Source organism: Chiloscyllium plagiosum, unplaced genomic scaffold (assembly GCF_037043375.1).
Source record: "Chiloscyllium plagiosum isolate Xiang-an unplaced genomic scaffold, Cpla_swu_hap1 HiC_scaffold_6, whole genome shotgun sequence".
Taxonomy (NCBI): domain Eukaryota; kingdom Metazoa; phylum Chordata; class Chondrichthyes; order Orectolobiformes; family Hemiscylliidae; genus Chiloscyllium; species Chiloscyllium plagiosum.
In genome coordinates this window covers 128391161-128418467 of record NW_028270144.1, presented here as the reverse complement: position 1 = coordinate 128418467, position 27307 = coordinate 128391161, and the positions used below count along the sequence as shown (strand labels likewise).

At 46.4% G+C, this 27307-nt stretch overlaps 1 protein-coding gene across 1 annotated transcript in view; it reads right to left on the bottom strand.

Moving 5' to 3' along the window:
• Positions 1-4371: 4371 nt before the first annotated feature.
• Positions 4372-27307, bottom strand: part of clpb (ClpB family mitochondrial disaggregase) — a 128396-nt gene continuing 105460 nt past the window's right edge. Inside the window, exons 9-16 of the mRNA XM_043686858.2 lie at positions 21126-21181; positions 20811-20855; positions 19562-19723; positions 18114-18270; positions 11250-11323; positions 9834-9953; positions 6396-6500; positions 4372-5195 (exon numbers count right to left, since the gene is read on the bottom strand). Of these exons, the coding sequence (XP_043542793.2) occupies positions 4947-5195; positions 6396-6500; positions 9834-9953; positions 11250-11323; positions 18114-18270; positions 19562-19723; positions 20811-20855; positions 21126-21181 (968 nt within the window). The 3' untranslated portion in view covers positions 4372-4946. The remainder of the gene's footprint in view (positions 5196-6395; positions 6501-9833; positions 9954-11249; positions 11324-18113; positions 18271-19561; positions 19724-20810; positions 20856-21125; positions 21182-27307) is intronic.

Genomic DNA, 27307 nt, shown 5'->3' with positions numbered 1-27307 from the left:
TGTGAGTCAGGACCTGCCCTTCACAAAGCCATGTTGACTGCCTTTAATCACGCTATGCTTTTCCAAATAGTCATAAATCCTATCCCTCAGAATTCTTTCCAAAACCTTGCTGACCACAGATGTTAAGACTGACTGGTCTGTAATTGCCAGGGATTTCCCTATTACCCTTCTTGAAAAGAGGAACATTCACCCCCCTCCAACCCTCCGATAAGACTCCCGTGGACAGTGAGGAAGCAAAGATCTTCGCCAGCGGCTTAGCAACCTCCTTTCTTGCTTCCCAGAGCAACCTAGGATAAATTTGGTCTGGCCCTGTGGACTTATCAATTTTAATGTTTGCCAAAATTTCCTGCACATCAACTTCATCAATCTTGATCTGGTCAAGACTGTATCCCAGCTCCTCAAAGTTCTCATTCACAACAAGATCCCTTTCCTGAGTGAAAACCGAAGCAAAAAACTCATTCCGGGCTTCCCCTATCTGCTCAGACTCTACGCACAAGTTCCCTACGCTATTCCTGACCGGCCCTACCTTCTCCCTAATCATTCTCTTATTCCTCACGTATGAGTAAAATGCCTTTGAGTTGTCCCTAATCCTTCCTGCCAAGCATTTTTTGAGCTCCTTCCTAGCTCTACTCAGTCCATTTCTGAGCTCCTTTCTAGTAAGCCTGTAATCTTCTAAAGCTGTGCTAGACTCTTGCCTCCTCCACCTTACATAAGCTGCCATCTTCTTTTTGACAAGAAATTCTCGTCCTTAATCGTACCCCCTCTTGCCTGTCTCAGAGGAACAAATGCTTCCAATCTGTACTTCCCAACTCCTGTCTGATAGCGTCATAATTTCCTTTTCCCCAATTAAATATCTTCCTATGGTAACTGCTCCTTTCCCTCCCCAAGGCTATGGTAAATGTGAGGCAGTTGTGGTCACTGTCACCAAAGTGTTCTCTAACCGCGAGATCTGACACCTGCCCTGGCTCATTGCCAAGCACCAAATCCAAAATGACCTCTCCCCTCGTCAGCCTGTTTCCGTAGTGAGCAAGGAGACCCTCCTGAACACACCTGAAACCATCGAAACCATCTGCACTAAGGAGGTTCCAGGCAATATTGGGAAAGTTGAAGTCACCCATGACAACAACCCTGCTACATCTGCATTTTTCTAAAATGCTGGCCTATGGGTTCTTTGATCTCCCTACTATTAGGGTGTCAGAAGGGCCTGTGCCCGAAACGTCGAATCTCCTGTTCCCTGGATGCTGCCTGACCTGCTGCGCTGTTCCAGCAATAAAGTTTCAACTTTGATCTCCAGCATCTGCAGACCTCACTTTCTCCTGTCTGTAGAAAACTCCCAATGAGGTGGCTGCTCCCTTGCTGTTCCTAACTTGCACCCAAAATGACTCAGTAGACAAACGTTCCTCAACAACCTTTGTTTCTGTAGCTGTGATGCACTCTCTGATTAGCAATGCTACATCCCCTCCTCTTTTACCACCCTCCCTGTTCTTTTTAAACGTTCCAAACCCTGGAACATCTAGCAATCGTTCCTGCCCCTGTGAAACCCACGTCTCCGTTATGACCACAACATCATAGTCCGAAGTGCTGATCCATGCTCCAAGTTCATCACTCTTATTTCAGACACTCCTTACGTTCATAAACTTCTAAGTGACAAAATATTCCATCTCATTTCCTTGTGGTTGACTGAGTCTTGCAGAAGAGCAGACTGCCCACCCCTTATGGGAGATCAGAGTTCAAGAATGCTGACAAACAGTATAGCCTAGGTACATTTGTACTGAGGATGATGCTGTAAGTGACAATTTGTAAACTTTTCACCACGCATGTGGGGGAGCACACGTGACAATAAAGCTAGTTCAAAAACCGTCAGTTCACCAGCAGTCACATCATGTGAGACCACCACAATGGACAGTGTGACTGAAGCAGCCCCAACACCACCCAAGTATCCCATTCCTAACCCATGACCACTTTCATTTAGAAGGACAAGGGCAGCAGCTACATGTGAATGCCACCACCTTCAAGTTTCCCTCCAAGGCATCCTGACTCAGAACTGTATCACCTCTCCTTTAGTGTCGCTGGGTCAAAATCTTCCCCATTGTGGGTCTATGTGCAGCGGGTGAAGAAGGCAACTCACCCCCACCTTCTCAAGGAGCAACTAGAGACAGGCAATTGATATTGGCCCGGTCAGCCATGCCCACATCCCATGAATGAATAGAAATTAAATCCACCTCCAAGCACATGTGCAACAAATATCTGCTTCATTGACTCCATTTTAGTTTTCATAGAGCATGCTTGAAGTGTTTGAAATTATTTTCCGTATTAAAATGACTTATATAATCACTCCCCATTATCACAGCTGCTGTGTATTACCTGGCAGGCACCTACATTACCTTCCAAAAGGGAAGCTCGATTTGGTCTCTGCACTGTTGGGTTATTGTAGTAAGAACATACAGTGTTTCTGGTTACAAACAACTTCTTTAACTGGAAATTGTGTATGACTAGGTACAACATGAAGACACTACTGGGCTCAGAGATGGTGCCCCTTTTGTTGAACAATTAAATTCACAGGCGAGAAATGAAAAACCTTCATGGTCCTGTATCCCCAGCAAGATTTACAGCCAAATTAAGTACATTTAACAGAGAGGAGTTGCTGTTGTCATGTAGGGAAACATGGGCAGTCAGTTTGTGCACAGCAAGCTCCCACAGATAGCAGTGTAATCATGTTTAAGTGATATTGGCTGACGGACAATATTGGATCAGGTCACTCCTGCCCTCCTTCAAAATAGTGTTATCTGATCTTTATAGTTAGCAGAGAGGCTTTAATGTCTCAATCGAAATATCACACCTCCAGAAGTGCAGCACCCGCGCAACACTTGCACAGGGAATGTCAAACTGGATTCAGGGCAAAAGTCATTTCACATGATGTGAACATTGCTGGCTGTGTCAACAAGTTTTTGCCCACCTGCAGTCACACTCAAGAAGACAGTGGTTAGCCACCTTCTTGACCACTGCAGTCCATCTGCTGTGGGGACAGCCAGACTGCTGCAGGGACAGGGATATAATTCTGAGTAACAACCTTGAAGCCAGTGATTCTCATATTAAACTCCCAGGATGTGGAGTACGTAGCTTTGGCAGTTGCTGCAGTGTACTTTATAAATGGCATTCACTACTGCTACTGTGCATTGGTGTTGGAGGGAGTGAATGATGGAGGTGATGGATGGGGCGCTGATCAATCAGGCTGCTTTGTCCTGGGTGGTGTTTAGCTTCTTGAGTGTTGTTGGAATTGCACGCATCCGGACAAGTGGGGAGTATTCCACCACACTCCTGACTTGTGGATGGGGGGAAAAAGCACTGGAATTCACAGATTTCCCAGTTTCTGGTCTGCTCTGGTCCCAATGGTATTTATGTGATTAGTCCAGTTCGGTTTCTGATGTACGGATGTTGATGATGAGGGATTCAGTGATGGTAACATCACTGTATATGGAAGTGTGGTGGTTAGATATTCTCTTGCTGGAGAATGTCAGTGTTACACTTGTATATCATGAATTCATTAGCCCAGACCTGAATATTGTCCAGGCCATACTCCATGTGGACACAGATTGCTTTGTATTTGAAGAATTTCAAAAGATGCTGAACATTGTGCAATCATGAGTGAACATCTCCACACCTGACCTTATAGTGCAGGGAAGGTCATTGATGAAGCAGCTGAAGATGGTTAGGTTGAGGACACTACTCTGAGGAACTCCTGCAGAGATGTCCTGGAGCTGAAATAACTGACTTCCAACAATCACAACAATCTTCCTATGTGCCAGGTATGACTCTGACCAGTGTAGAGTTTCCCCCCCAACACCCACTGATTCCAGATTTGCCAGGGCTCCTTGATGCCACACTTGGTTGAATACAGCCTTGATGTCAAGGGCTGTTCCTCTCCCCTCCCCTCTGGAATTCAACTCTTTTGTCCATGTTTGACCCAAGGCTGGAATGAGGTCAGGGGCTGGCAGAACCCAAACAGGTGTCACTGAGCAGGTGCTGATCAATAGCACTGATGATCGAAAGTCGACTGAAGGGGCAGTAATTGGCTGAATCTGGTGTCTTGCTTTTTGTAGACAAGACATGCACAAGGCCCTTTACAAATCATTCAAGCCCTACAAAGTTCAAAGAGGGTTAGGGCATCGAGGAAGAAACAGAAGATAGATTTGGATGTCAGGTTCTGCGGGGCAGGTTACCAGGGCTCATGGGGAAAAGGTGTGTCATTTGGTTGCTCCCCCAGTTGCACGCAATGAGTGATAGTGAACTCCACATCAAAAAGTGTCCGTGTGTGTCGTTACAATGTGCTGTGGCCTGATCGATGTGTAAGATAATAAAAGTCTGCAATCATTGCATGTCTGAAGTCCAAGTTATAATTTGACAAATCAGAAAAAAAAGGCATCTGCTTGCCACCATCCAGCTGTACACAGACAAAGTGATTCAAGGTATCTCTCTCTCGGTGAGATATTGTAACTCATGCTGCACAGTTTTCTCATTCCAATTCCCGTTGTCCATGTTGAGTTACAATGAGTTGCATTAACCCTGGATCACTCACAAAGCACACAAAAGGGGAAAATAAATAACTATCATGAATGCTCTCTGGCAATTCCAGGAACTGGAGGCTATTCAGCCCCTCACAAATGCTGCACAGGAAGAGAAGGAGGCCTTTCAGCCCCCATGGGCTAGTTCCTCTGGAAGGTGTACTTGCTGTTGTGTGGTGGGCAGGGAGGGGAAGGTATACTCAAAATAAACCTGAAGACCCCATACCACAGTACAACGGATGCTGAGGGAGAGGGGTGGAGGTGACAGGCACAATTCAGTGAGGGATGGAGAGACCGGAGGAAGGGAAGAGGAGGAGGAGGCGTGCTATTGTCAGTTTGGCACGAGTCAGTCTTGGCTAAGTTTTAGGTCCTATGTGGTGAGTGCTAAAACCTGTGGGCCACTTCGTCTCCTTTGAGCGGAACCCTGATGTTGAGCTTGCGGGACTTGTTGTCCTTCTCCACGATCTCTAGCCTGATCTTTGCTCCCTTGGAGTCCAGCTCTCCGTGTTCCGGGTCTTGCTCCCTCCCTGTGCCTACACCTGAACCTTCCACTGCGATGCGGAGTGTGCAGCCGTTTGGTAGAAGCTCCTGCTCATAGGCAGCTGCCAGCTGATTCACAACACGGCGCTCCACCTGGGAAAATAACATGGGGCATGGAGTGAGGAAAGAGCATATGATGTAAAGATGCTATTTCTTAAAATTACAGCATCAACCCGAGCTCTCAAACCGGATGGGAGATGCATGGAAATCATGCAGGAGTACGGGCAGACTGGACCCAGGGCACTTCTTCCCTACTGTTCCCGTAGAGTAGCCAGCCTCTGGAAGGTGTAATCAGTTGCTGCTAATTTCTATGTTAAATCTTTGTAAAACCCTGGATACAGCACCCTTCCTTTTTGCCACTGTGTTATAGGGAGGGCACTGTAGATCTGGAGAAGGTGCAGGAAGGATGTACCAAAACGATACTAGAGTCATAGAGATGTACAGCACGGAAACAGACCCTGCGGTCCAAATCATCCATGCCGACCAGATATTCTAACCTAATCTAGTCCCATTGTCAGCATTTGGCCCATATCCCTCCAAACCCTTCCTATTCATATCCACATCCAGATGCCTTTAAATGTGGTAATTACATAGAGCCATAACTAGAGCTGAGAGATCTCGTCCCAGCACCTTATCAACTTCAGGCACCATCCCCTTGTCAATTTTCAACCTTGCAGTGAGTGAACAACTCCCTCTTTCCATCATGGCCTGGATAGCCTCTGCTTTCTTGGTAAATACTGATAGAAAGTTTTCAGTCCATCCATCAGCAAGCCTCTCTGCTTCCATGTTTGCATCCCCTTTTGGGTCTTAATCGGTCCTACTCTTCCTTTTAGCACCCTCTTATTGCGAATTGGTTAGGATTTGGAATTTGGTGACAAGTAAGGTGGTGGAAACAAATTGGAACAGTAGCCTCCAAAAAGGAATGAGCAAAATATTTGAATATTGCGGATATTAGGGGAAAGTGTGGGGTTAACTGAACTGCTCTATAAAAGACATGGCATAGACTTGATGGACTGAACAATCTCCTTCTGTATTGTGCCGTTTTATAACTCAATGCCTCCCAGACCCTTTTCAGTGAATGTGTATACAGAAATTGACACTGTTAACAGACTGCCGGAATATTCACTTTGCTGTCATTTCCCTCTCTGCGTTGCTGGAATGTTAGCTCAGGAGAAGTGTGCTGTATTATTCACTGTGATGTACGACATATTCATATTTAATCTGCTTTATTTACAGAAGGTGTGATTTATTGCTGACATTGTCCCATAATCTCACACTGGCCCCCAGCCTCACCTCGTGCTTGATGGATCTCGCTCCGTAGTGCAAATTGTATCCTTCCGCCAATACATCCATCACCTCCCGGTCCCACTGCAGGTTGATATTGTGTCGTTGTTTGGCCTACAGGGAAATGAAAGACATTTCAGTGTCGTACATTTACTGGATTTACTGCACAGCCACCCAACATCCCCTTCATTCCCTCTTTAAGGAAAATACAACAAGAAAGAATATGCAACCTCCTCTGATGGGGCTCTATTGAGGACAAGTACAGCTGGTGTAGTAGAACACTGGGCTCAGGAGGCTTATGTTTGGTATTATAATTTTCAGAGCTGAAAATGTGTTGCTGGAAAAGCGCAGCAGGTCAGGCAGCATCCAAGGAACAGGGGAATCGACGTTTTGGGCATAAGCCCTTCTTCAGGAATCCTGAAGATGGGCTTATGCCCGAAACGTCGATTCTTCTGTTCCCTGGATGCTGCCTGACCTGCTGCGCTTTTCCAGCAACACATTTTCAGTTCTGATCTCCAGCATCTGCAGTCCTCACTTTCTCCTCTATTATAATTTTCATTTGCTTTTACTTGCTCCACAGCCTTGTCCCTTTCTCTGATAAACCCATCCAGCAAAAATATTCTCCAAAATCTTTGCAGTCCTCATATTCTTGTCCCCGGCACACCCTTGCTTTTAATCCACTTAAGGTGGCAGGACTTTCAGTCGCCCGATCCCCAAAGTCTGGGATTCCTCTGAAGACATACCTTTGATCACATGTCCCAAAATACTTCTACATGGCAAAGTGGCAAGATTCTAGTCAAACATGCACCTGTGCAGCATTCCGGATCATTTTACTCCGATAAAGGTGCTATATGAATGCCAGCTGTTGCTTGATCATCAAGTTAATATTGTTGGGCTGGTATGAGGAGTGATAATTACGGCATGATTGCTGGAGCTGGTGAGCAGGAAGTCAGATAGCGTTCCTCTTTCACTGTGCTCCTATAGGTGCCTGTAAACACGTGCACCTTTGTGCCTTGGTTCTTACATCTCCAAGGTAAAAACAATGACTGCAGATGCTGGAAACCAGATTCTGGATCAGTGGTGCTGGAAGAGCACAGCAATTCAGGCAGCATCTGAGGAGCAGGCAAAATCGACGTTTCAGGCAAAAGCGAGCTTTTGCCCGAAACGTTGATTTTGCCTGTCCTCGGATGCTGCCTGAATTGCTGTGCTCTTCCAGCACCACTGATCCAGAATCTTACATCTCCAACTGCACCTTCCAATCTGGAAACCTTTACCACCTGGGCAGCAGGTGAAGGCCTCACTTGGAAATATATCACTGTTCTTTCAGTGCCACTGGGAAAAAAATCCTGCCTCTCCCTCCCTAACAGCACTCCCTAAATCCCAAGGTCTGACACAGTTCAGGCAGACTGCTCACCACCACCTTCTCAAGAGGCAACTAGGGACATAGAAACAGAGAAAATAGGTGCAGGAGTAGGCCATTCGGCCCTTTGAGCCTGCACCATCATTCAATATGATCATGACTGAGTATTTAATTACAGGATCCCATTCACGTTTTCTCTCCAAACTCCTTGATCCCTTTAACTGCAAGGGCCATGTCTAGTTCCGTCTTGAATATATCTAATGAATTGGCCCCAACAGCTTCCTGTGGGAGAGAATTCCTCAGGTTCACAACTCTGAGTGAAGAAATTAACAGATAATAAATGCTGGTCTAGCCAATGGAGTCCCAAGAATATATTTTATTAAATATGAAGTAGTGTAACAGACCTCCTTTATTCCTGTACTATAGTACCATTGCAGCAAAGGCCAAAATGCCATTAGCCTTTGTACCTGCTCTCTGTACCTGCTGACTTCCTGCCATCTGGTTATCGACTTCAGCCTGATCTCTTTGCAGTCTCTGTTATACTCACAGCTTCTCCTTCCACCTAGCTTTCTATCATGAGCAAACTGGATACATTACTGTCCCTCTCTTTGTGCAAGTCATTCATATTTATTATAAACAGAATAAGCCACAGCACTAATCCTTGCAGCATTCCACTAGTCACAGTCTGCCAACATGAAAATGCCCCGTTTATTCCCATCTAACTATTAATTGATAATGGGAAAGAGGGAAGTGGCAGATCACATAAAGCAATCTCACCCTCATTATTCATGGTGGGGGGGCATGGATTTCCCATGGATAACAAACAAATATATGGATACCGCTCTGATGAACGGTTCTGAAGAAGAGTCAACTTTGTTTTCTCTCCTCAGATACTGCTAGGTCTACTGAGTTCATAAGTTCATAAGATATTGGAGCAGAGTTAAGCTATTCGATCATGGCTCATATGCTCCTTGCCCCCATTTTTCTGCTTTCTCTTCATAATCCATGAACCCATTACCAACTAAAAATCTGTCTAACCCCTCCTTAAATTTACTTACTGTCCCAGCATCCACCAGACTTTGGGGTAGTGAATTCCACAGATTCACAACCTTTTGGGAGTAGCAGTTTCTCCTCAACTGTTTAAAATTTGCTGCCTCTTATCCTAAAACTTGTCCTAGAATGTCCCTCAGGAGGATGCATCTGCTCCATGTCTATTTTATCCATATCCTTTATCGTCTTGAATTCCTCAATTCGATCTGTCCTCATTCTTCTAAATTCCAGAGATTATAGGCCTACACTGTTCATTCTCTCTTCATATGACAAACTCCTCATCCGTGGGATCAATCTAGTAAACCTCCTCTGAACTCCCTCAAATAAGGGTCCAAAACTGCATACAATACTCCAGGTGTGGTCTCACCAATACCTCGTATTGTTGCAACAATACTTCCTTACCTTTATATTCTATTCCTTTAGCTATAAAAGCCAACAGTCCATTCCCTTTCTTTATTATCTTCTGCACCTGCATGCTAGTTTTCATTGACTTATGAATGAGTACACCTAGATCCCACTGCACCGTAGCACCCTCATGTCTCTTCCTCTTGTTTTGACCCAAATGCATGACCTCACACTTATCCACGTTAAACTCCTTCTACCACATTTTGGTCCACTCTCCTAACCTATCACTATCCATTTGTCAGGTTCTTATTTCCTCATTGCAATTTACTATTCTGCCTATTTTTGTGTCATCCACAAATCTGGCTATAAAGCCTTCTATCCCTGTGTCCAAGTTGTTAATGTAGATTGTAAATAGATGAGGTCCAAGGACTGAACTCTGTGGCACCCCACTAGTTTGCAACTTGCCATCCAGAAAAAAAACCCAATTTTTCCCAACTCTCTGTCTTCTGGGCATCAGCCAGTCATCTGTCCAAGCCATTAAATCACCCGTAATCACATATGATCCAACATGGTGAATTAACCTTTTGTTGTCCCAGCATTTTCTGTTTTTGTTCCTGATTTCCAGCATCCACAGTTCTTTGTTTTTTTTTTAGTTTTGAGTCTGGTTCTTCAGCTCAGAATCCCTCTCTTACCTTCTTGGCCCAAAACATTAACTCCTTGTTGACCAGCTGAATCAGTTCCGAGTGACAAAACGGAAGGAAGTAAACAATCTCATTGATTCTGCCCAGAAACTCATCCCTCCGGAAATGGGCCTGAATGGAAGCACATTCACGATACATCAGTGGATTACTACAAATAGAAAAGTGTTAGCAACTGGTGAGCAAGACCAACAGGCAATAAGGGAATGGGCAGGGTAGAATCATTCTCAATGTGAAAGGAAGGGATCGATGAGAGACTGAAGGCAATGTACTGCAGTCCTAGCCGTCCTGGAAGTTATTTGGTGATATCAACCAGATCAGTTGTTCCCTGCTGAGTTGGTTGGTTGGAAGAGGAACAGATTGAGAATAATGCCAAAGTGCCATTTAATGCTTTCCAAAGAAGAACTGTCAAAGTAAGAAGTATTGTGGATATTCAGACAGGCAGAATTTTAGATGAGATACCATTAGTGTTCGAACTGTGGAACATTTATTTTTCTTTAACATTGTAGTGTATTCATCTCTTATCGTCCTTGAATTGAGTGGCCTGGGCTATTTTGGAGGGCAGTTTAAAGAAAATATCTGGAAATTAAGAACATACTGATAAACACAAAACCATTGTCTATTGTCAGAAAAGCCCATCTGGTTCACTAATGCCCTTCAGGGAAGGAAATGTGCCATCCTTACCTGGTCTGGCCGACAGGCTCCAGACCCACAGCAATGTGGCTAACTCTCAACTATCTGCTGAAATGGCCTGGCAAGCCACTCAGTTGTATCAATTACTATGAAGTCTCAACGAAGAAATGTAACCAGGTGGACAGCAGAAAGACACAGCAATTCAAGAAGGCAGCTCACCACTACCTTCTCAAGGGCAACTAGGGACGGGCAACAGATGCTGTCCAGCCAGTGACATATCCATGTCCCTTGAGCAAATTAAGAAAGTCAGCCACATTGCTGTGGGTCTGGAATTAGATCCAGATTGGATAAGGATGGCAGATTTCCTTCCAGATGAACTTTTAAGACAATCCACAATATTTATCATGATCATCATCACTAGTTCCAATTACTGATATGGAATTTAAATTTCACCAGAGGCCCAAGTGGGATTTGAACCCATGCCCCTAGAGCATTAGCTGGGCCCAATGGATCACCTGTCTGGTGAGATTACCACACTGGCACTGCCTCCCTCTAAAAGGGCTTATTTGAGATATTAAGAGAACTAAATTACAAAGGGTGTTGAGGATGAGTAATAATTACAGAGTAGGGCTGTTGGAAGGATGGATCTTGATGGGGAAATAGAGAAAGATGCCATTAAAGACCTCTGATGGGCAAACAGCATTTTCTTTGTTGTGAGTTCTCTGAAATACAATTCAGTACATGTATGTTGCTAATGAACTTGAATAGTTGTATTACCTTTAGAATGGGTCTGATCACATTTTCTTTAAATTGCTTGGAGATGGTCACTTTCTCACTCAGAATCACATCATCTGCAGCAAGCAAGGAGAGCTCCCTTCAAAAGGGCATTCTAGAAACTTCAAATTATCTTTTCTGCAAGGTCAATGCTCCACATATTTACCTGTACACACTACATTAAAGACTAAAACCAAGCTTCCTTCCTCTCACCTACCTGTGCTTGTCATCAACATTTCCTCATGCATCTGTCCAGTGTGGGACTGACCAGTTACTGCAGGCACTGTCCAGTGTGGGACTGACTGGTTATTGAAGGCACTGTCCAGTGTGGGACTGACTGGTTACTGCAGGCACTGTCCAGTGTGGGACTGACTGGTTATTGAAGGCACTGTCCAGTGTGGGACTGACCGGTTACTGAAGGCACTGTCCAGTGTGGGACTGACCGGTTACTGAAGGCACTGTCCAGTGTGGGACTGACTGGTTACTGACGGCACTGTCCAGTGTGGGACTGACTGGTTATTGAAGGCACTGTCCAGTGTGGGACTGACCGGTTACTGAAGGCACTGTCCAGTGTGGGACTGACCGGTTACTGAAGGCACTGTCCAGCATGGGACTGACGCTGCCTCAGTTACTGAAGGCACTGTCCAGTGTGGGACTGACTGGTTACTGAAGGCACTGTCCAGTGTGGGACTGACCGGTTATTGAAGGCACTGTCCAGTGTGGGACTGACTGGTTATTGAAGGCACTGTCCAGTGTGGGACTGACCAGTTACTGAAGGCACTGTCCAGTGTGGGACTGACTGGTTATTGAAGGCACTGTCCAGCATGGGACTGAAGCTGCCTCAGTTACTGAAGGCACTGTCCAGTGTGGGACTGACCAGTTACTGCAGGCACTGTCCAGCATGGGACTGACCGGTTAATGAAGGCATTGTCCAGTGTGGGACTGACTGGTTATTGAAGGCACTGTCCAGCATGGGACTGACCGGTTACTGAAGGCACTGTCCAGTGTGGGACTGACTGGTTATTGAAGGCACTGTCCAGTGTGGGACTGACTGGTTACTGAAGGCACTGTCCAGTGCGGGACTGACAGGTTATTGAAGGCACTGTCCAGTGTAGGACTGACTGGTTACTGAATGCACTGTCCAGTGTGGGACTGACCGGTTACTGACGGCACTATCCAGTGTGGACTGACTGGTTATTGAAGGCACTGTCCAGCATGGGACTGACGCTGCCTCAGTTACTGAAGACACTGTCCAGTGTGGGACTGACTGGTTACTGACGGCACTGTCCAGTGTGGGACTGACTGGTTACTGACGGCACTGTCCAGTGTGGGACTGACAGGTTATTGAAGGCACTGTCCAGTGTAGGACTGACTGGTTACTGAAGGCACTGTCCAGTGTGGGACTGACCGGTTACTGACGGCACTATCCAGTGTGGGACTGACTGGTTATTGAAGGCCCTGTCCAGCATGGGACTGACGCTGCCTCAGTTACTGAAGGCACTGTCCAGTGTGGGACTGACCAGTTACTGAAGGCACTGTCCAGTGTGGGACTGACCAGTTACTGCAGCCACTGTCCAGTGTGGGACTGACTGGTTATTGAAGGCACTGTCCAGCATGGGACTGACGCTGCCTCAGTTACTGAAGGCACTGTCCAGTGTGGGACTGACCAGTTACTGAAGGCACTGTCCAGTGTGGGACTGACCAGTTACTGACGGCACTGTCCAGTGTGGGACTGACTGGTTATTGAAGGCACAGTCCAGTGTGGGACTGACTGGTTACTGACGGCAATGTCCAGTGTGGGACTGACTGGTTATTGAAGGCACAGTCCAGTGTGGGACTGACTGGTTACTGACGGCACAGTCCAGTGTGGGACTGACTGGTTATTGAAGGCACAGTCCAGTGTGGGACTGACTGGTTATTGAAGGCACTGTCCAGTGTGGGACTGACTGGTTATTGAAGGCACTGTCCAGTGTGGGACTGACCGGTGCCTCAGTTACTGAAGGCACTGTCCAGTGTGGGACTGACCGGTGCCTCAGTTACTGAAGGCTCAGTCCAGTGTGGGAGTGACCGGTGCCTCAGTTATTGAAGGCACTGTCCAGTGTGGGACTGACCAGTTACTGACGGCACTGTCCAGTGTGGGACTGACTGGTTAATGACGGCCCTATTCAGTGTGGGACTGACTGGTTACTGAAGGCACTGTCCAGTGTGGGACTGACCGGTGCCTCAGTTACTGAAGGCACTGTCCAGTGTGGGACTGACCGGTGCCTCAGTTACTGAAGGCACTGTCCAGTGTGGGACTGACCGGTGCCTCAGTTACTGAAGGCACTGTCCAGTGTGGGACTGACCGGTGCCTCAGTTACTGAAGGCACTGTCCAGTGTGGGACTGACCGGTGCCTCAGTTACTGAAGGCACTGTCCAGTGTGGGGCTGACCAGTTACTGCAGCCACTGTCCAGTGTGGGGCTGACCAGTTACTGCAGCCACTGTCCAGTGTGGGACTGACCGGTTACTGAAGGCACTGTCCAGTGTGGGACTGACCGGTTACTGACGGCACTGTCCAGTGTGGGACTGACCGGTTACTGACGGCACTGTCCAGTGTGGGACTGACCGGTTACTGACGGCACTCGTCCAGCATGGGACTGACGCTGCCTCAGTTACTGAAGGCACTGTCCAGTGTGGGACTGACCAGTTACTGACGGCGCTGTCCAGTGTGGGACTGACTGGTTATTGAAGGCACTGTCCAGTGTGGGACTGACCGGTTACTGACGGCATTATCCAGTGTGGGACTGACTGGTTATTGAAGGCACTGTCCACTGTGGGACTGACTGGTTACTGACGGCACTATACAGTGTTGGACTGACTGGTTATTGAAGGCACTGTCCAGTGTGGGACTGACCGGTGCCTCAGTTACTGAAGGCACTGTCCAGTGTGGGACTGACCCGTGCCTCAGTTACTGAAGGCACTGTCCAGTGTGGGACTGACCGGTGCCTCAGTTACTGAAGGCACTGTCCAGTGTGGGACTGACCGGTGCCTCAGTTACTGAAGGCACTGTCCAGTGTGGGACTGACTGGTTACTGACGGCACTGTCAAGTGTGGGATTGACTGGTTATTGAAGGCACTGTCCAGTGTGGAACTGACTGGTTACTGACTGCACTATCCAGTGTGGGACTGACTGGTTATTGAAGGCACTGTCCAGTGTGGGACTGACCGGTGCCTCAGTTACTGAAGGCACTGTCCAGTGTGGGACTGACCGGTGCCTCAGTTACTGAAGGCTCTGTCCAGTGTGGGAGTGACCGGTGCCTCAGTTACTGAAGGCACTGTCCAGTGTGGGGCTGACCAGTTACTGCAGCCACTGTCCAGTGTGGGACTGACCGGTTACTGACGGCACTGTCCAGTGTGGGACTGACTGGTTATTGAAGGCACTGTCCAGCATGGGACTGACGCTGCCTCAGTTACTGAAGGCACTGTCCAGTGTGGGACTGACCAGTTACTGAAGGCACTGTCCAGTGTTGGACTGACCAGTTACTGACGGCACTGTCCAGTGTGGGACTGACTGGTAATTGAAGGCACTGTCCAGTGTGGGACTGACTGGTTACTGACGGCACTATCCAGTGTGGGACTGACTGGTTATTGAAGGCACTGTCCAGTTTGGGACTGACTGGTTACTGACGGCACTATCCAGTGTGGGACTGACTGGTTATTGAAGGCACTGTCCAGTGTGGGACTGACCGGTGCCTCAGTTACTGAAGGCACTGTCCAGTGTGGGACTGACCGGTGCCTCAGTTACTGAAGGCACTGTCCAGTGTGGGACTGACCGGTGCCTCAGTTACTGAAGGCACTGTCCAGTGTGGGACTGACTGGTTACTGACGGCACTGTCAAGTGTGGGATTGACTGGTTATTGAAGGCACTGTCCAGTGTGGGACTGACTGGTTACTGACGGCACTATCCAGTGTGGGACTGACCGGTGCCTCAGTTACTGAAGGCACTGTCCAGTGTGGGACTGACTGGTTACTGACGGCACTATCCAGTGTGGGACTGACTGGTTATTGAAGGCACTGTCCAGTGTGGGACTGACTGGTTATTGAAGGCACTGTCCAGTGTGGGACTGACCGGTGCCTCAGTTACTGAAGGCACTGTCCAGTGTGGGACTGACCGGTGCCTCAGTTACTGAAGGCACTGTCCAGTGTGGGGCTGACCAGTTACTGCAGCCACTGTCCAGTGTGGGACTGACCGGTTACTGATGGCACTGTCCAGTGTGGGGCTGACCAGTTACTGCAGCCACTGTCCAGTGTGGGACTGACCGGTTACTGATGGCACTGTCCAGTGTGGGACTGACCAGTTACTGACGGCACTATCCAGTGTGGGAGTGACTGGTTATTGAAGGCACTGTCCAGTGTGGGACTGACCAGTTACTGACGGCACTGTCCAGTGTGGGACTGACTGGTTATTGAAGGCACTGTCCAGTGTGGGACTGACTGGTTACTGACGGCACTATCCAGTGTGGGACTGACTGGTTATTGAAGGCACTGTCCAGTGTGGGACTGACCAGTTACTGACGGCACTGTCCAGTGTGGGACTGACTGGTTATTGAAGGCACTGTCCAGTGTGGGACTGACCAGTTACTGACGGCACTGTCCAGTGTGGGACTGACCAGTTACTGACGGCACTGTCCAGTGTGGGACTGACTGGTTATTGAAGGCACTGTCCAGTGTGGGACTGACCAGTTACTGACGGCACTGTCCAGTGTGGGACTGACTGGTTATTGAAGGCACTGTCCAGTGTGGGACTGACTGGTTACTGACGGCACTATCCAGTGTGGGACTGACTGGTTATTGAAGGCACTGTCCAGTGTGGGACTGACTGGTTACTGATGGCACTATCCAGTGTGGGACTGACTGGTTATTGAAGGCACTGTCCAGTGTGGGACTGACCGGTGCCTCAGTTACTGAAGGCACTGTCCAGTGTGGGACTGACCGGTGCCTCAGTTACTGAAGGCACTGTCCAGTGTGGGACTGACCGGTGCCTCAGTTACTGAAGGCACTGTCCAGTGTGGGATTGACTGGTTACTGACGGCACTATCCAGTGTGGGACTGACTGGTTATTGAAGGCATTGTCCAGTGTGGGACTGACCGGTGCCTCAGTTACTGAAGGCACTGTCCAGTGTTGGACTGACCGGTGCCTCAGTTACTGAAGGCTCTGTCCAGTGTGGGAGTGACCGGTGCCTCAGTTACTGAAGGCACTGTCCAGTGTGGGACTGACCGGTGCCTCAGTTACTGAAGGCACTGTCCAGTGTGGGACTGACCGGTGCCTCAGTTACTGAAGGCACTGTCCAGTGTTGGACTGACCGGTGCCTCAGTTACTGAAGGCACTGTCCAGTGTGGGACTGACCGGTGCCTCAGTTACTGAAGGCACTGTCCAGTGTGGGATTGACCGGTGCCTCAGTTACTGAAGGCACTGTCCAGTGTGGGATTGACTGGTTACTGACGGCACTATCCAGTGTGGGACTGACTGGTTATTGAAGGCACTGTCCAGTGTGGGACTGACCGGTGCCTCAGTTACTGAAGGCACTGTCCAGTGTGGGAGTGACCGGTGCCTCAGTTACTGAAGGCTCTGTCCAGTGTGGGAGTGACCGGTGCCTCAGTTACTGAAGGCACTGTCCAGTGTGGGAGTGACCGGTGCCTCAGTTACTGAAGGCACTGTCCAGTGTGGGATTGACTGGTTACTGACGGCACTATCCAGTGTGGGACTGACTGGTTATTGAAGGCACTGTCCAGTGTGGGACTGACCGGTGCCTCAGTTACTGAAGGCACTGTCCAGTGTTGGACTGACCGGTGCCTCAGTTACTGAAGGCTCTGTCCAGTGTGGGAGTGACCGGTGCCTCAGTTACTGAAGGCACTGTCCAGTGTGGGACTGACCGGTGCCTCAGTTACTGAAGGCACTGTCCAGTGTGGGACTGACCGGTGCCTCAGTTACTGAAGGCACTGTCCAGTGTGGGATTGACTGGTTACTGACGGCACTATCCAGTGTGGGACTGACTGGTTATTGAAGGCACTGTCCAGTGTTGGACTGACCGGTGCCTCAGTTACTGAAGGCTCTGTCCAGTGTGGGAGTGACCGGTGCCTCAGTTACTGAAGGCACTGTCCAGTGTGGGACTGACCGGTGCCTCAGTTACTGAAGGCACTGTCCAGTGTGGGACTGACCGGTGCCTCAGTTACTGAAGGCACTGTCCAGTGTTGGACTGACCGGTGCCTCAGTTACTGAAGGCACTGTCCAGTGTGGGACTGACCGGTGCCTCAGTTACTGAAGGCACTGTCCAGTGTGGGATTGACTGGTTACTGACGGCACTATCCAGTGTGGGACTGACTGGTTACTGAAGGCACTGTCCAGTGTGGGACTGACCGGTGCCTCAGTTACTGAAGGCACTGTCCAGTGTGGGATTAACCGGTGCCTCAGTTACTGAAGGCACTGTCCAGTGTGGGACTGACCACTGCCTTAGTTAACGAGTTAGTGAAAACATGCTCAATTTGCAATTGACCTCTCCAGATTCATTGCCTGAAATGTGATGCCCAGCCCATGCTGTGTTAGTTGATTGGGGTTTGGACATGACTGAGATATTTACAGTGACAAAGTTAACCATTGCATTGCTGTCCCAGTGATTGGTAAAGGAAAAACAGCCAATGTCTGGTGAACCCTACAGGGAAACAGGTAGTGATTGGCCTGTGTGAAGACCATACCATCAGAGGCCCCGATGCCATTGTGTTTCAGAATAATCAGCTGGGGAGAAATATGGAGACATACCAGGATAACAATATGAAGCAAACAGAACCAGATAAGGGTTTGATATTCCTCAACACAACCGGTGCATTACCTAGATTCTCAGCTAGGCGTTTCTTGCCTAGCTCCTGGGCTTCCTGTCTGAGCTGCAGGGCATGCTCTGCTATTTCCTCACTGGCTACATTGGAGGTCATGATGAAAATTGCATCCTTACACTCTATGGTCTTTCCTTTGCCATCTGTTAGTCTTCCCTGAAATATGAAGAGAGGGGTTGAGGAAGGTCAAAGACTTGACATCATCTCGTCAAAAAATAATAGTATCACAAGCAGTGACTCATATAAAGCAGGCTAAGTAATCGCCACACAAGAAGATTGCAGAAATGGGATGACCATTTATTTAATCTTCATCATGATGGAATGTTAAACAGGCAGAAGGAATTTCTGGATAAAGCCAAGTCCCTGGTCTATCCAATTCACTCTCTAGAATGTTGTCATGCTATTATACAATGTTGATGGGGTTGCTGTCTAAGCACAGAGCCCAACAACATAGATCAGTAACTGACCCCCCCCAAAACCACTTACGCCCCGGTAATCAAACCTCATACTCATATTTGCTTCTGAAGTGAAGTTGTCCACCATGCAGCAAGATCATGGCTGTCCCAACTGTGGCTTCAGTGTCACATTCCCATCTATCCCCAATGACCTTTTGAGTTCCTTTATTTATCAAAAATCTTTGACCTCTACATTAAAAATATTCAATGACCCTGAACCTCACTGTCCTCTGGAGAAGCGAGTTCCAAAGTTCCACCGCTGTCTGAGACTAAGTGTAGGGAAATGGAATTAGTGCAGTTTGGTGTTTGTTGCTCGGCATGGTCAAGGTAGACTGAAGGGCCTGTTTCTATGCTGGATGACTCTAATATCAATGAAAAATGTCTCCTCACCGTGTTAACTGGGCAACCTCTTATTTTTAAGCTGTGTCCCTGTGCAAATGCCCACACACTAAGAAATAACACATGACATTGATCCATCTTTATTTTAAAGTTATATATTAAAGGTTCATCACTATGGTAATGAAAACCCATGTTTGCAGTTGCTGCTTGATTTGACAATCCTTCACCTGATTTGGTCGGGTTACTATTTCAATTGGAAGCTAACAACTACCTTTCCATTCATCTCCTTGCAACTCTAGCATCCATCATCAATGATTACATTGGCACTGACAGTAGCACTCGCCCGTCTGAGTCATGGTCATGAATTCAATCTCTACTTAGTGTCTTCAACAGATAACCTTTGGACACTACAGAGCAGCACTGAGGGACTGCAGCATTGTCAGACGCACTGTTTTCAGGTGAGATATTGACGCCAGGCCCTGTGCCCTCTTGCTTTCATGTAGGAGATGCAGTGGCCACAATTTCAAGGGATAGCAGGGATGTCCTGATTCAATACTTCTCCCTCAACCAATATCACACAGATAAATGGTCATTATCCCACTGTGCAATGAAAGTTGTTCCTTCTATCTGACAGGCAGTTAGATGAAGCTTACCTCATCGAAGAGTTGCAACATAACGGTCAGGACATCGGGATGAGCTTTATCCACCTCATCAAACAAAACCACCCCGTTCGGACTCTGTTTCAGCTTCTTGGTGAGCTGACCACCTTCCTCATGTCCAACATAACCAGGGGGGGAACCAATAAACTTTGCAACCTAGGAAACACACATCCCTTTACTGAGCAATTTATTCCGGCCTTGGATTAAACTCTGAAGGATGTTTGCATTTTCAACTTGTTCAATTTTTTTTCTGCCCACAAGAGACATTTGTATCAAAATGGAATTATTCCAATTTTCTGATTTAGTTTTACCCACACATGAGTTAGATATAGGGTAAAGCTCTCTCTACACTGTCCCCATCAAACACTTCCAGGACTGGGCCAGCATGGGGTTAGATAAAAAGTAAAGCTCCCTCTACACCGTCCCCATCAAACACTCCCAGGAGATAGATGCAGGATTGCTCGCTGAGCTGAAAGGTTTGTTTTCAGATGTTTCGTCACCATATTACGTAACATCATCAGTGAGCCTCTGGATGAAGCACTGGTGGCATGGCCCGCTTTCTATTTGTGTGTTTGGGTCTCCATGGGTTGGTGACATCATTTCCTGTGGCGAGGTCATTTTCTGTTCTTTTTCTGAGGGGGTAATAAATGGGATCTAAGTTAATGTGTTTGTTGATAGAGTTCCGGTTGGAATGTCATGCTTCTAGGAATTCTCGTGCTGAAAACGAACCTTCCAGTTCAGCGAGCAAACCTACATCCAGAACCTCAACCTGAGCTACAAGTCTTCTCAAAACCCGCTAACTCCCAGCACAGGTACAGCATGGGGTCAGATACAGAGTAAAGCTCCCTCTACATTGTATCCATTAAACACTCCCAGCACAGGTACAGCATGGGGTCAAATACAGAATAAAACTCTCTCTACACTGACTCCATGAAACTCTCCCAGGACAGGAACAGCAAGAGGGTTAGATACAGAGTAAAACTCTCTCTACACCATCCTCATCAAATGCTCTCAAGACAGGTAACGTTGCTCATACCTAATTGCATTTGAGAAGGTAATCATGAGCTACCTTCTTGAACAGCTGCAGTCCTTGGTTTTATCATTAATACATTAAAAAAATTTTTGTGGATTTTAGTAAGTTCTTTCTGTGGTCTTTTTTGCTCCACACAAAAGCTACCTGCTTGAAGGACCATTAAAACCCACAGGCTTCTGATCTTGCTGTTCCACCTTTCGTTTGACTTACTTCATGCTTTTCCTGGAATTCCGACATGTCCATCCTTATGAATTTCTACAGTGCAAAGGAAAGAACAGACAGAATCAAACATTTTCTTTGTGAACTGGGACAGAGCAGTGGGAAAATCTGGATGGGGGAGCGCTGAGAGTCTCCGAGTGGGCGAGTGCTGGGGAACTCTGGGTCCGGGAGCACTGGGAGACTCCAGGTGGGACGCGCTGGGAGACTCCGCGCTCGGGAGCGACAGTGTCATTGCTAAGGAAACAGAGTTGGTGATGGGAGCTAAAAGTAATGGCTTCTACAGATAATAGGTGAGAGATGTTATACCTTTTTGACATCATGGTGCAAGTACTTTGCAATCTGTTTGGCCAGCTCAGTTTTTCCTGCATTGAAGGAGAGAAACACATTTAGTATCCATGAGGATGTTGTGCAAAATATCAACAGATGCTGAAAAGGCAGAAAACCAATAAAACTCACATCCCAATTTTTTAAAAAAGCCTCAATTTAAAAAAAAAATTATGTTCAGAATGCTTTGCACGGTGGCTCAGCGGTTAGCACCGCTGCCTCACAGCGCCAGGGACCCGGAATCGATTCCAGCCTCGGGTGACTGTCTGTGCCGAGTTTACACATTCTCCCTGGGTCTGCCTGGGTTTCTTCCAGTTTCCAAAGATGTGCAGGTTAGGTGAATTGGCCATACTAAATTGCCCACAGTGTTCAGGGATGTGTAGGCTAGTGCATTAGTTAGGGGAAAAATGTAGAGTAATAGGGTAGGGGAATGGGTGTGGGTGGGTGACTTGCGGAGGGTCAGTGTGGACTTGTTGGGCCCAATGGCCTGTTTCCACATTGGAAGGGTCCTATGAACTCAATTTAAATGCGAAACAAGCCAGATGACAAAAATAAATGTTTTTTTCAAAAGTGTGTTTTTGTGATTTTGAATGCACATGGCAGTGGAAGACAATTTTACAATAATTTCCGAATGGGAGTTGGATTAAAAATTCAAATGAGGAAAATCTGTAGGGCGGCTGAGAAAGAAACACAGGGTGGGACAAATTGGGTAGCTTTTTTCAAAAAGCTGGCATAAGCTGGAGAAAGGCCTTGTGTGCTGTAACAATTCAGTCCAATGGTAACTTCTTGCATAAAGAGCATTTTGACACATCTTGTAACAGCTCACCAGTTTAACCCTACACTGATTTTTCTCTCCAACTCAGCCCTTGTTTTGAAACATCAGCAGCCATCAAGTCTGTATCAACTTTTTTTTTTCCCAAACGGAAGATGACCTGCGTTTTTGTAACGGCCTTTGTGACCTCAGTTAATAGTAATCTCACCTCAGAGGCACAAAGCTGTGGGTTCAAATGCCACTCAAGATACTTGAGAATGGAACCCAGGCTGACTGCGAGGCTGCTGCACTGTCAACAGTACCTCTTCAGGATAAGATATTAAGCTGTGGAATAATGGAAGTGTCTATGCAGTGTCTTGGCCAATAGTTATCACTCAATCACAGGAAGTGGTGGCAGAGTGATTACATCACTAAACTAGTAATCTAAAGGCCTAGGCTGATGCTCTGTAGACACAAGTCCAAATCCTACCATGGCAGCTGGTGCAATTCAAAACAAATAATGAAATCTAGATTTAAGAAAGATAGTCACAAGCTAGTAATAATGACAAAACTGATTCACTAATGTCCCTTTACGGAATGAAATCTGCTATTCTTACCCGGTCTGGCCTGCATGTGAGTCCAGACCCATAGCAATGGGGTGGACCTTTAACTAATCCTGATACTGAGTTGTATCAAACAGCTACAAACACTAAACAGATGAAACTGGATGGACCATCTGGCATTGATCTGGTCACTGGTAATAACAGAAAGCCTTGGCCTGTGACAGTGCCAGTATCTGAGGGCTTGTGCCAGATTTGGAAGCACTGTCTCTCCCTGATCAAATCACACTGTCGACAATGTTCCAGGCACCACAATCACCACACTGTAGCGCACGACATGCTCACCAGAGGTGTAGCACCGGGGTATACAATGGAGACAGCATTGCCCTCAATATTCACTGCAGACCCCATGAAATAGTATGGCATCAGCTCAAACATGAGCAAGGATTACCACCCCAACCCCTCAGTGGTGAATCAGTACTCCTCCACGTTGAACACCATTTGGACGATGCACAGAGGGTGGCAAAGGCACAGAACATACTCTGGATAGACATTAATCACCAAGACTGGCTAGCTCAGTAGCACCATAACTGTTCGAGCTGGTCGGGTCCGAAAGGACATTGCTGCTAGACTGGATCTGCAGCAGGTGGTGAGGGAATCTACAAGAGGGAAAAACATACTTGACCTCATCTTCACCAATCTGCCTGCTACAGCTGCACCAGTCAATGACAGTATCGGTATGAGTGACCACCGCACAGTCTTTGTGATGACAAAGTGTCACCTTCACACTGATAGTTTCCACTACTGTCTTGCGTGGAGCTGTACTAAATTCACTTATTCCAAACAGATTAGCAACTAAAAACTGGTCATCCATGAGGCACTGCAGGCCATCAATAGCAGCACAACTTACTCCAACACAATTGTAACCTCAGGGCCTGTACATCCCCTACTCGACCATTATCAGGAGATCCAACCTTGATTCAATGAAGACAGAAGATGGACATGCCAGCAGCAGCACCATGCACGCCGAAAGATCAGTGTCAATCTGGTGAAGATGACAAACTCGCAATAGAGATAACCGTATTCTACAAGCAAAGGATCAGATCTAAGTAAATAAAGTCAAAGTGCTGGAGAAACTCAGCAGGTCTGGTAGCATCTGGTGACTGAGAAACACAGTTAACATTTTGAGTCTTTTAGAGTTTAAAACAGCAGCTAATGAACTTGAAAGACCCTATACAGACAACAAGCAAAACTAATGTCATTTACAAAATACCATGCAAGAACTGTAACAAACACTACACTGGACAAATAGGTAGAAAACTAGCCACCAGGATACATGAACATCAACTAGCTACAAAAAGACATGACCCTCTCTCACTTGTATCCTTACATATAGATGAGGAAGGACACCACTTTGACTGGGACAACACATCTGTCCAGGACAAGCCAAACAGAGACACATGCGAGCATTCCTAGAAGCATGGCATTCCAACCAGAACTCCATCAACAAACACATTGACTTGGACCTCATTTACTACCTCCTGAGAAAAATAACAGGAAATGACATCACCATGAGAAATGGCATCACAGACCCAAAGAAGCCCAAACATATAAATAGAAAGCAGGAATCATCGGCAGTGCTTCATCCGGAGGCTCAGTGAGGATGTTACCTAATGTGGTGATGAAATGTCTGAAAATGAACCTTCCAGCTCAGTGAGCCAAACCTACACCCAGAACCGCAACCTGAGCTACAAATCTTCTCAAAGCTTGCTAAGAGAGATAGAATCCTGACCAATAGAGTTATATATTGGTAATTCATTGACTTACTTGACTGTGATTAGAATTGATCTCTATGTAGCAAATAGCAGTTTCTTCTTATGTACAGAAACCTGGTCAGTTTTTTGTTCCTTACCTGAGTTCATCAGACCAGAAAATTAGGGACTTTGAGTAATTTCATTAAATCTTTGAATTTTGTGACAACACCAGGAATCATGAGGCTGGAATATCAGTGTACCTTCCAAGGGTACCTTCCAAGGGTCATGACAAGGAGCAGTTAGGGATGGACAATCAATGACAGGCTTCCCAGTGGTTCCCACATCCCAAGAATGAACTGCAAACTTGCATTTAGATTGTGTTTGGCATGTCCTGAGGACTTCTCCCACAAACACCAATGGGAAAATTGAGCAGATATTTTGTTTTTAGTTACATTGATTGAGGTATAAATATCAGTCCAGAAAACTGAGGAGAAATTCCTTGCTGTTCTTTAAAGTTTTGACTGTGGGAATGATTAACTCAATTTGAGAGGACAGATGGGGCACTGGTTTAAGGTCTCATCTGAAAGATGGCATTTCTGACAGAGCAGTGCTCCATTAGCGCCACACTGGAACATCAGTTGGAATCTACCGGTCAAGTCTCTGGAGCGGATCCATTGATTACTGCTTGGAAGATACAGCTATAATATATCGAAGCAGAATTAGATCATCCAGCCCCTTGAGTCCACCGTTCCATCATGGCTGATATGTTGCTCAACGCCATTCTCTTGCCTTCTCCCTGTAACCTTTAATCCCCTTACTAATCAAGAATCCATTTATCTCTGTCTTAAATACACCTGATGACTTGGTCTCCACAGCCCTCTGCAGCAATGAGTTCCACAGATTCCCCACCCTCTGGCTGAAGAAATTGCTACTCATTTCAGTTCTAAAGGGTCGTCACTTCACCCTGAGGCTGTGCCCTCAGATTCTAGTCTCTCCTACTATTGGAAACATCTTCCCCACATTCACTTTATCCAGACCTCTGTTTTCTATAAGTTTGAATCAGATTCCCTGTCATGATTCCAAACTCCCCTGAGTACAGACCCAGAGTCCTGACCCAGACCTAGAGCATGAATCCATGTAAGATTTTGTAAATCCGTTTTTTAGATTAGGATCAGTCTGTGCCACAATGTTCAGACTGTCTCATACAGGGCATCTCACACCTTTAATACATTATCTGGGCTGACATGACACCAATTGTTAAATATGATTTGGAGATGCCGGTGTTGGAGTGGGATTCAATGTCTTACGATCTTGTACTCCACAACCATCTGATGTAGGAGCAGCGCTCTGAGAGCTAGTGCTTCCAAATAAACCTGTTGGATTATAACCTGGTGTTGTGTGATTTTTAACCAATTGTTAAAGTTCACTTGAGAATGTAACTTTACAGAAGTTTTGTGATTTATATATGAGAGAACTGAAACCGACATGTTCATTCTAAAAGATGAGAGGCTTAACAAACAGTCCAGGTTTTTCTCAATATATAATTTCATTTACATCACACTGTAAACTTTTGCTTTAAATTCTGTTTCTTATGATCTTCTACTCCACAATCACCTGATGAAGGAGCAGCGCTCCAAAAGCTAGTGCTTACAAATAAACCTGTTGGACTGTAACCTGGTATTGTGTGACTTTTAATAGAGTCCTCAACTGATCCTCAGAACATAGACATTACTTTGGAAGTAAAATAGCGGCAAAAACCATTCAGCCCAATCAATTTATGTTCCACTCCTGCTGTCGTTCTTCATTTAACTCTAATGACATAATCCTTTTTACCTCAGGTCAGGATCCACTTCCCCTTAAACAGTATTATAGTAGAGCATTTGCTTCTACTGCTCTGTTGATGCTAGATCAGTTGTTAATTTTAAATCTGAGATTGATAACTTTTTTAACCAAGGGTATAAAGGGATATGGGCCAAAGGCAGACACACGGAGTTAGGCCACAGATCAGCCATGATCTCACTGACTGGCAGAACAGCTTCAAGGGGCTGAATGGCTTACTGCTGCTCCCAGGATTTTTGTGGGTAAAAATGTTCCTACCAAATTCCCTCTTGGATATTTTGGAGACTATCTCACAACGAGTCTCTAGCCCTGCTTTACATCTGCACTATGAAAACATTCCTAACTTCAAAACTCTTGAGCCCTTGTCTGAGAAAAAGCCAACACACGTGTTGCATATCTTCATAGTTTTCAAGCTGAACCTTTCCGATACAAACCCGAGTGCTTGGATTATTTTTTAAAAGACCTTGTTAACCTGTGTCACTACTTTCAGTGATTTGTGTAAAGACCACTGTTTCTCCACCTCATGGACTCTGTTTTTCTCAGTAATATACAACCTCTGCCAGCAGAAGTTGAGGTGGGTACATTAATAACATTTAATAGACACTTGGACAAATACATCGATACGAAAGGTTTAGAAGGATATGGGCCAAATGCAGAGAAATGGGGTTAGCATGGATGGACATTTTGGTCAGTGTGGACCAGTTTGGGCCAAAGGACTTGTCTCCCTGCTGTAGGACTCTTTTATATAAGAAATAGGAGCAGGAGGAAGTCATGTGGCCTGTCAAGCCTGCTCCGCTGTTCAGTAAGATACCTAATACCCACTGATGTCAAAACTTAGGCACCAATCTATGCTTATTTTGGAAGTTTATTAATATCTTGCTGTCATTTGTTGATGTCCCTCTCAGTATTGACTGTAATTCTAATTTGGTATCATTTGCAAATTTAGAAATTGTGTTTTCAAATCCAAAGTCAGAGCGGTTTATATTAATGGTGTGCAGCAGTAGTCCCAACACTGATTCTTTCATTCCATGTGATGCCCACTGAGCCACAGCAGGGAACACATTCTTTGAAGGAATAAAAACATAAACATATTCTTCGCTGCTTGAATTAGTCGCAATAGACAACCTGGGAATGCAATAAATACTGAACGTTTCCCTTCTGTATAATGGGCCAGGGTAGATATCACTGTGAAACATTGATCAGATAGCTGGCTAGCCAGTAGCTGCAGGCCTTAATAAATATGAAAAAATAAATAATTTC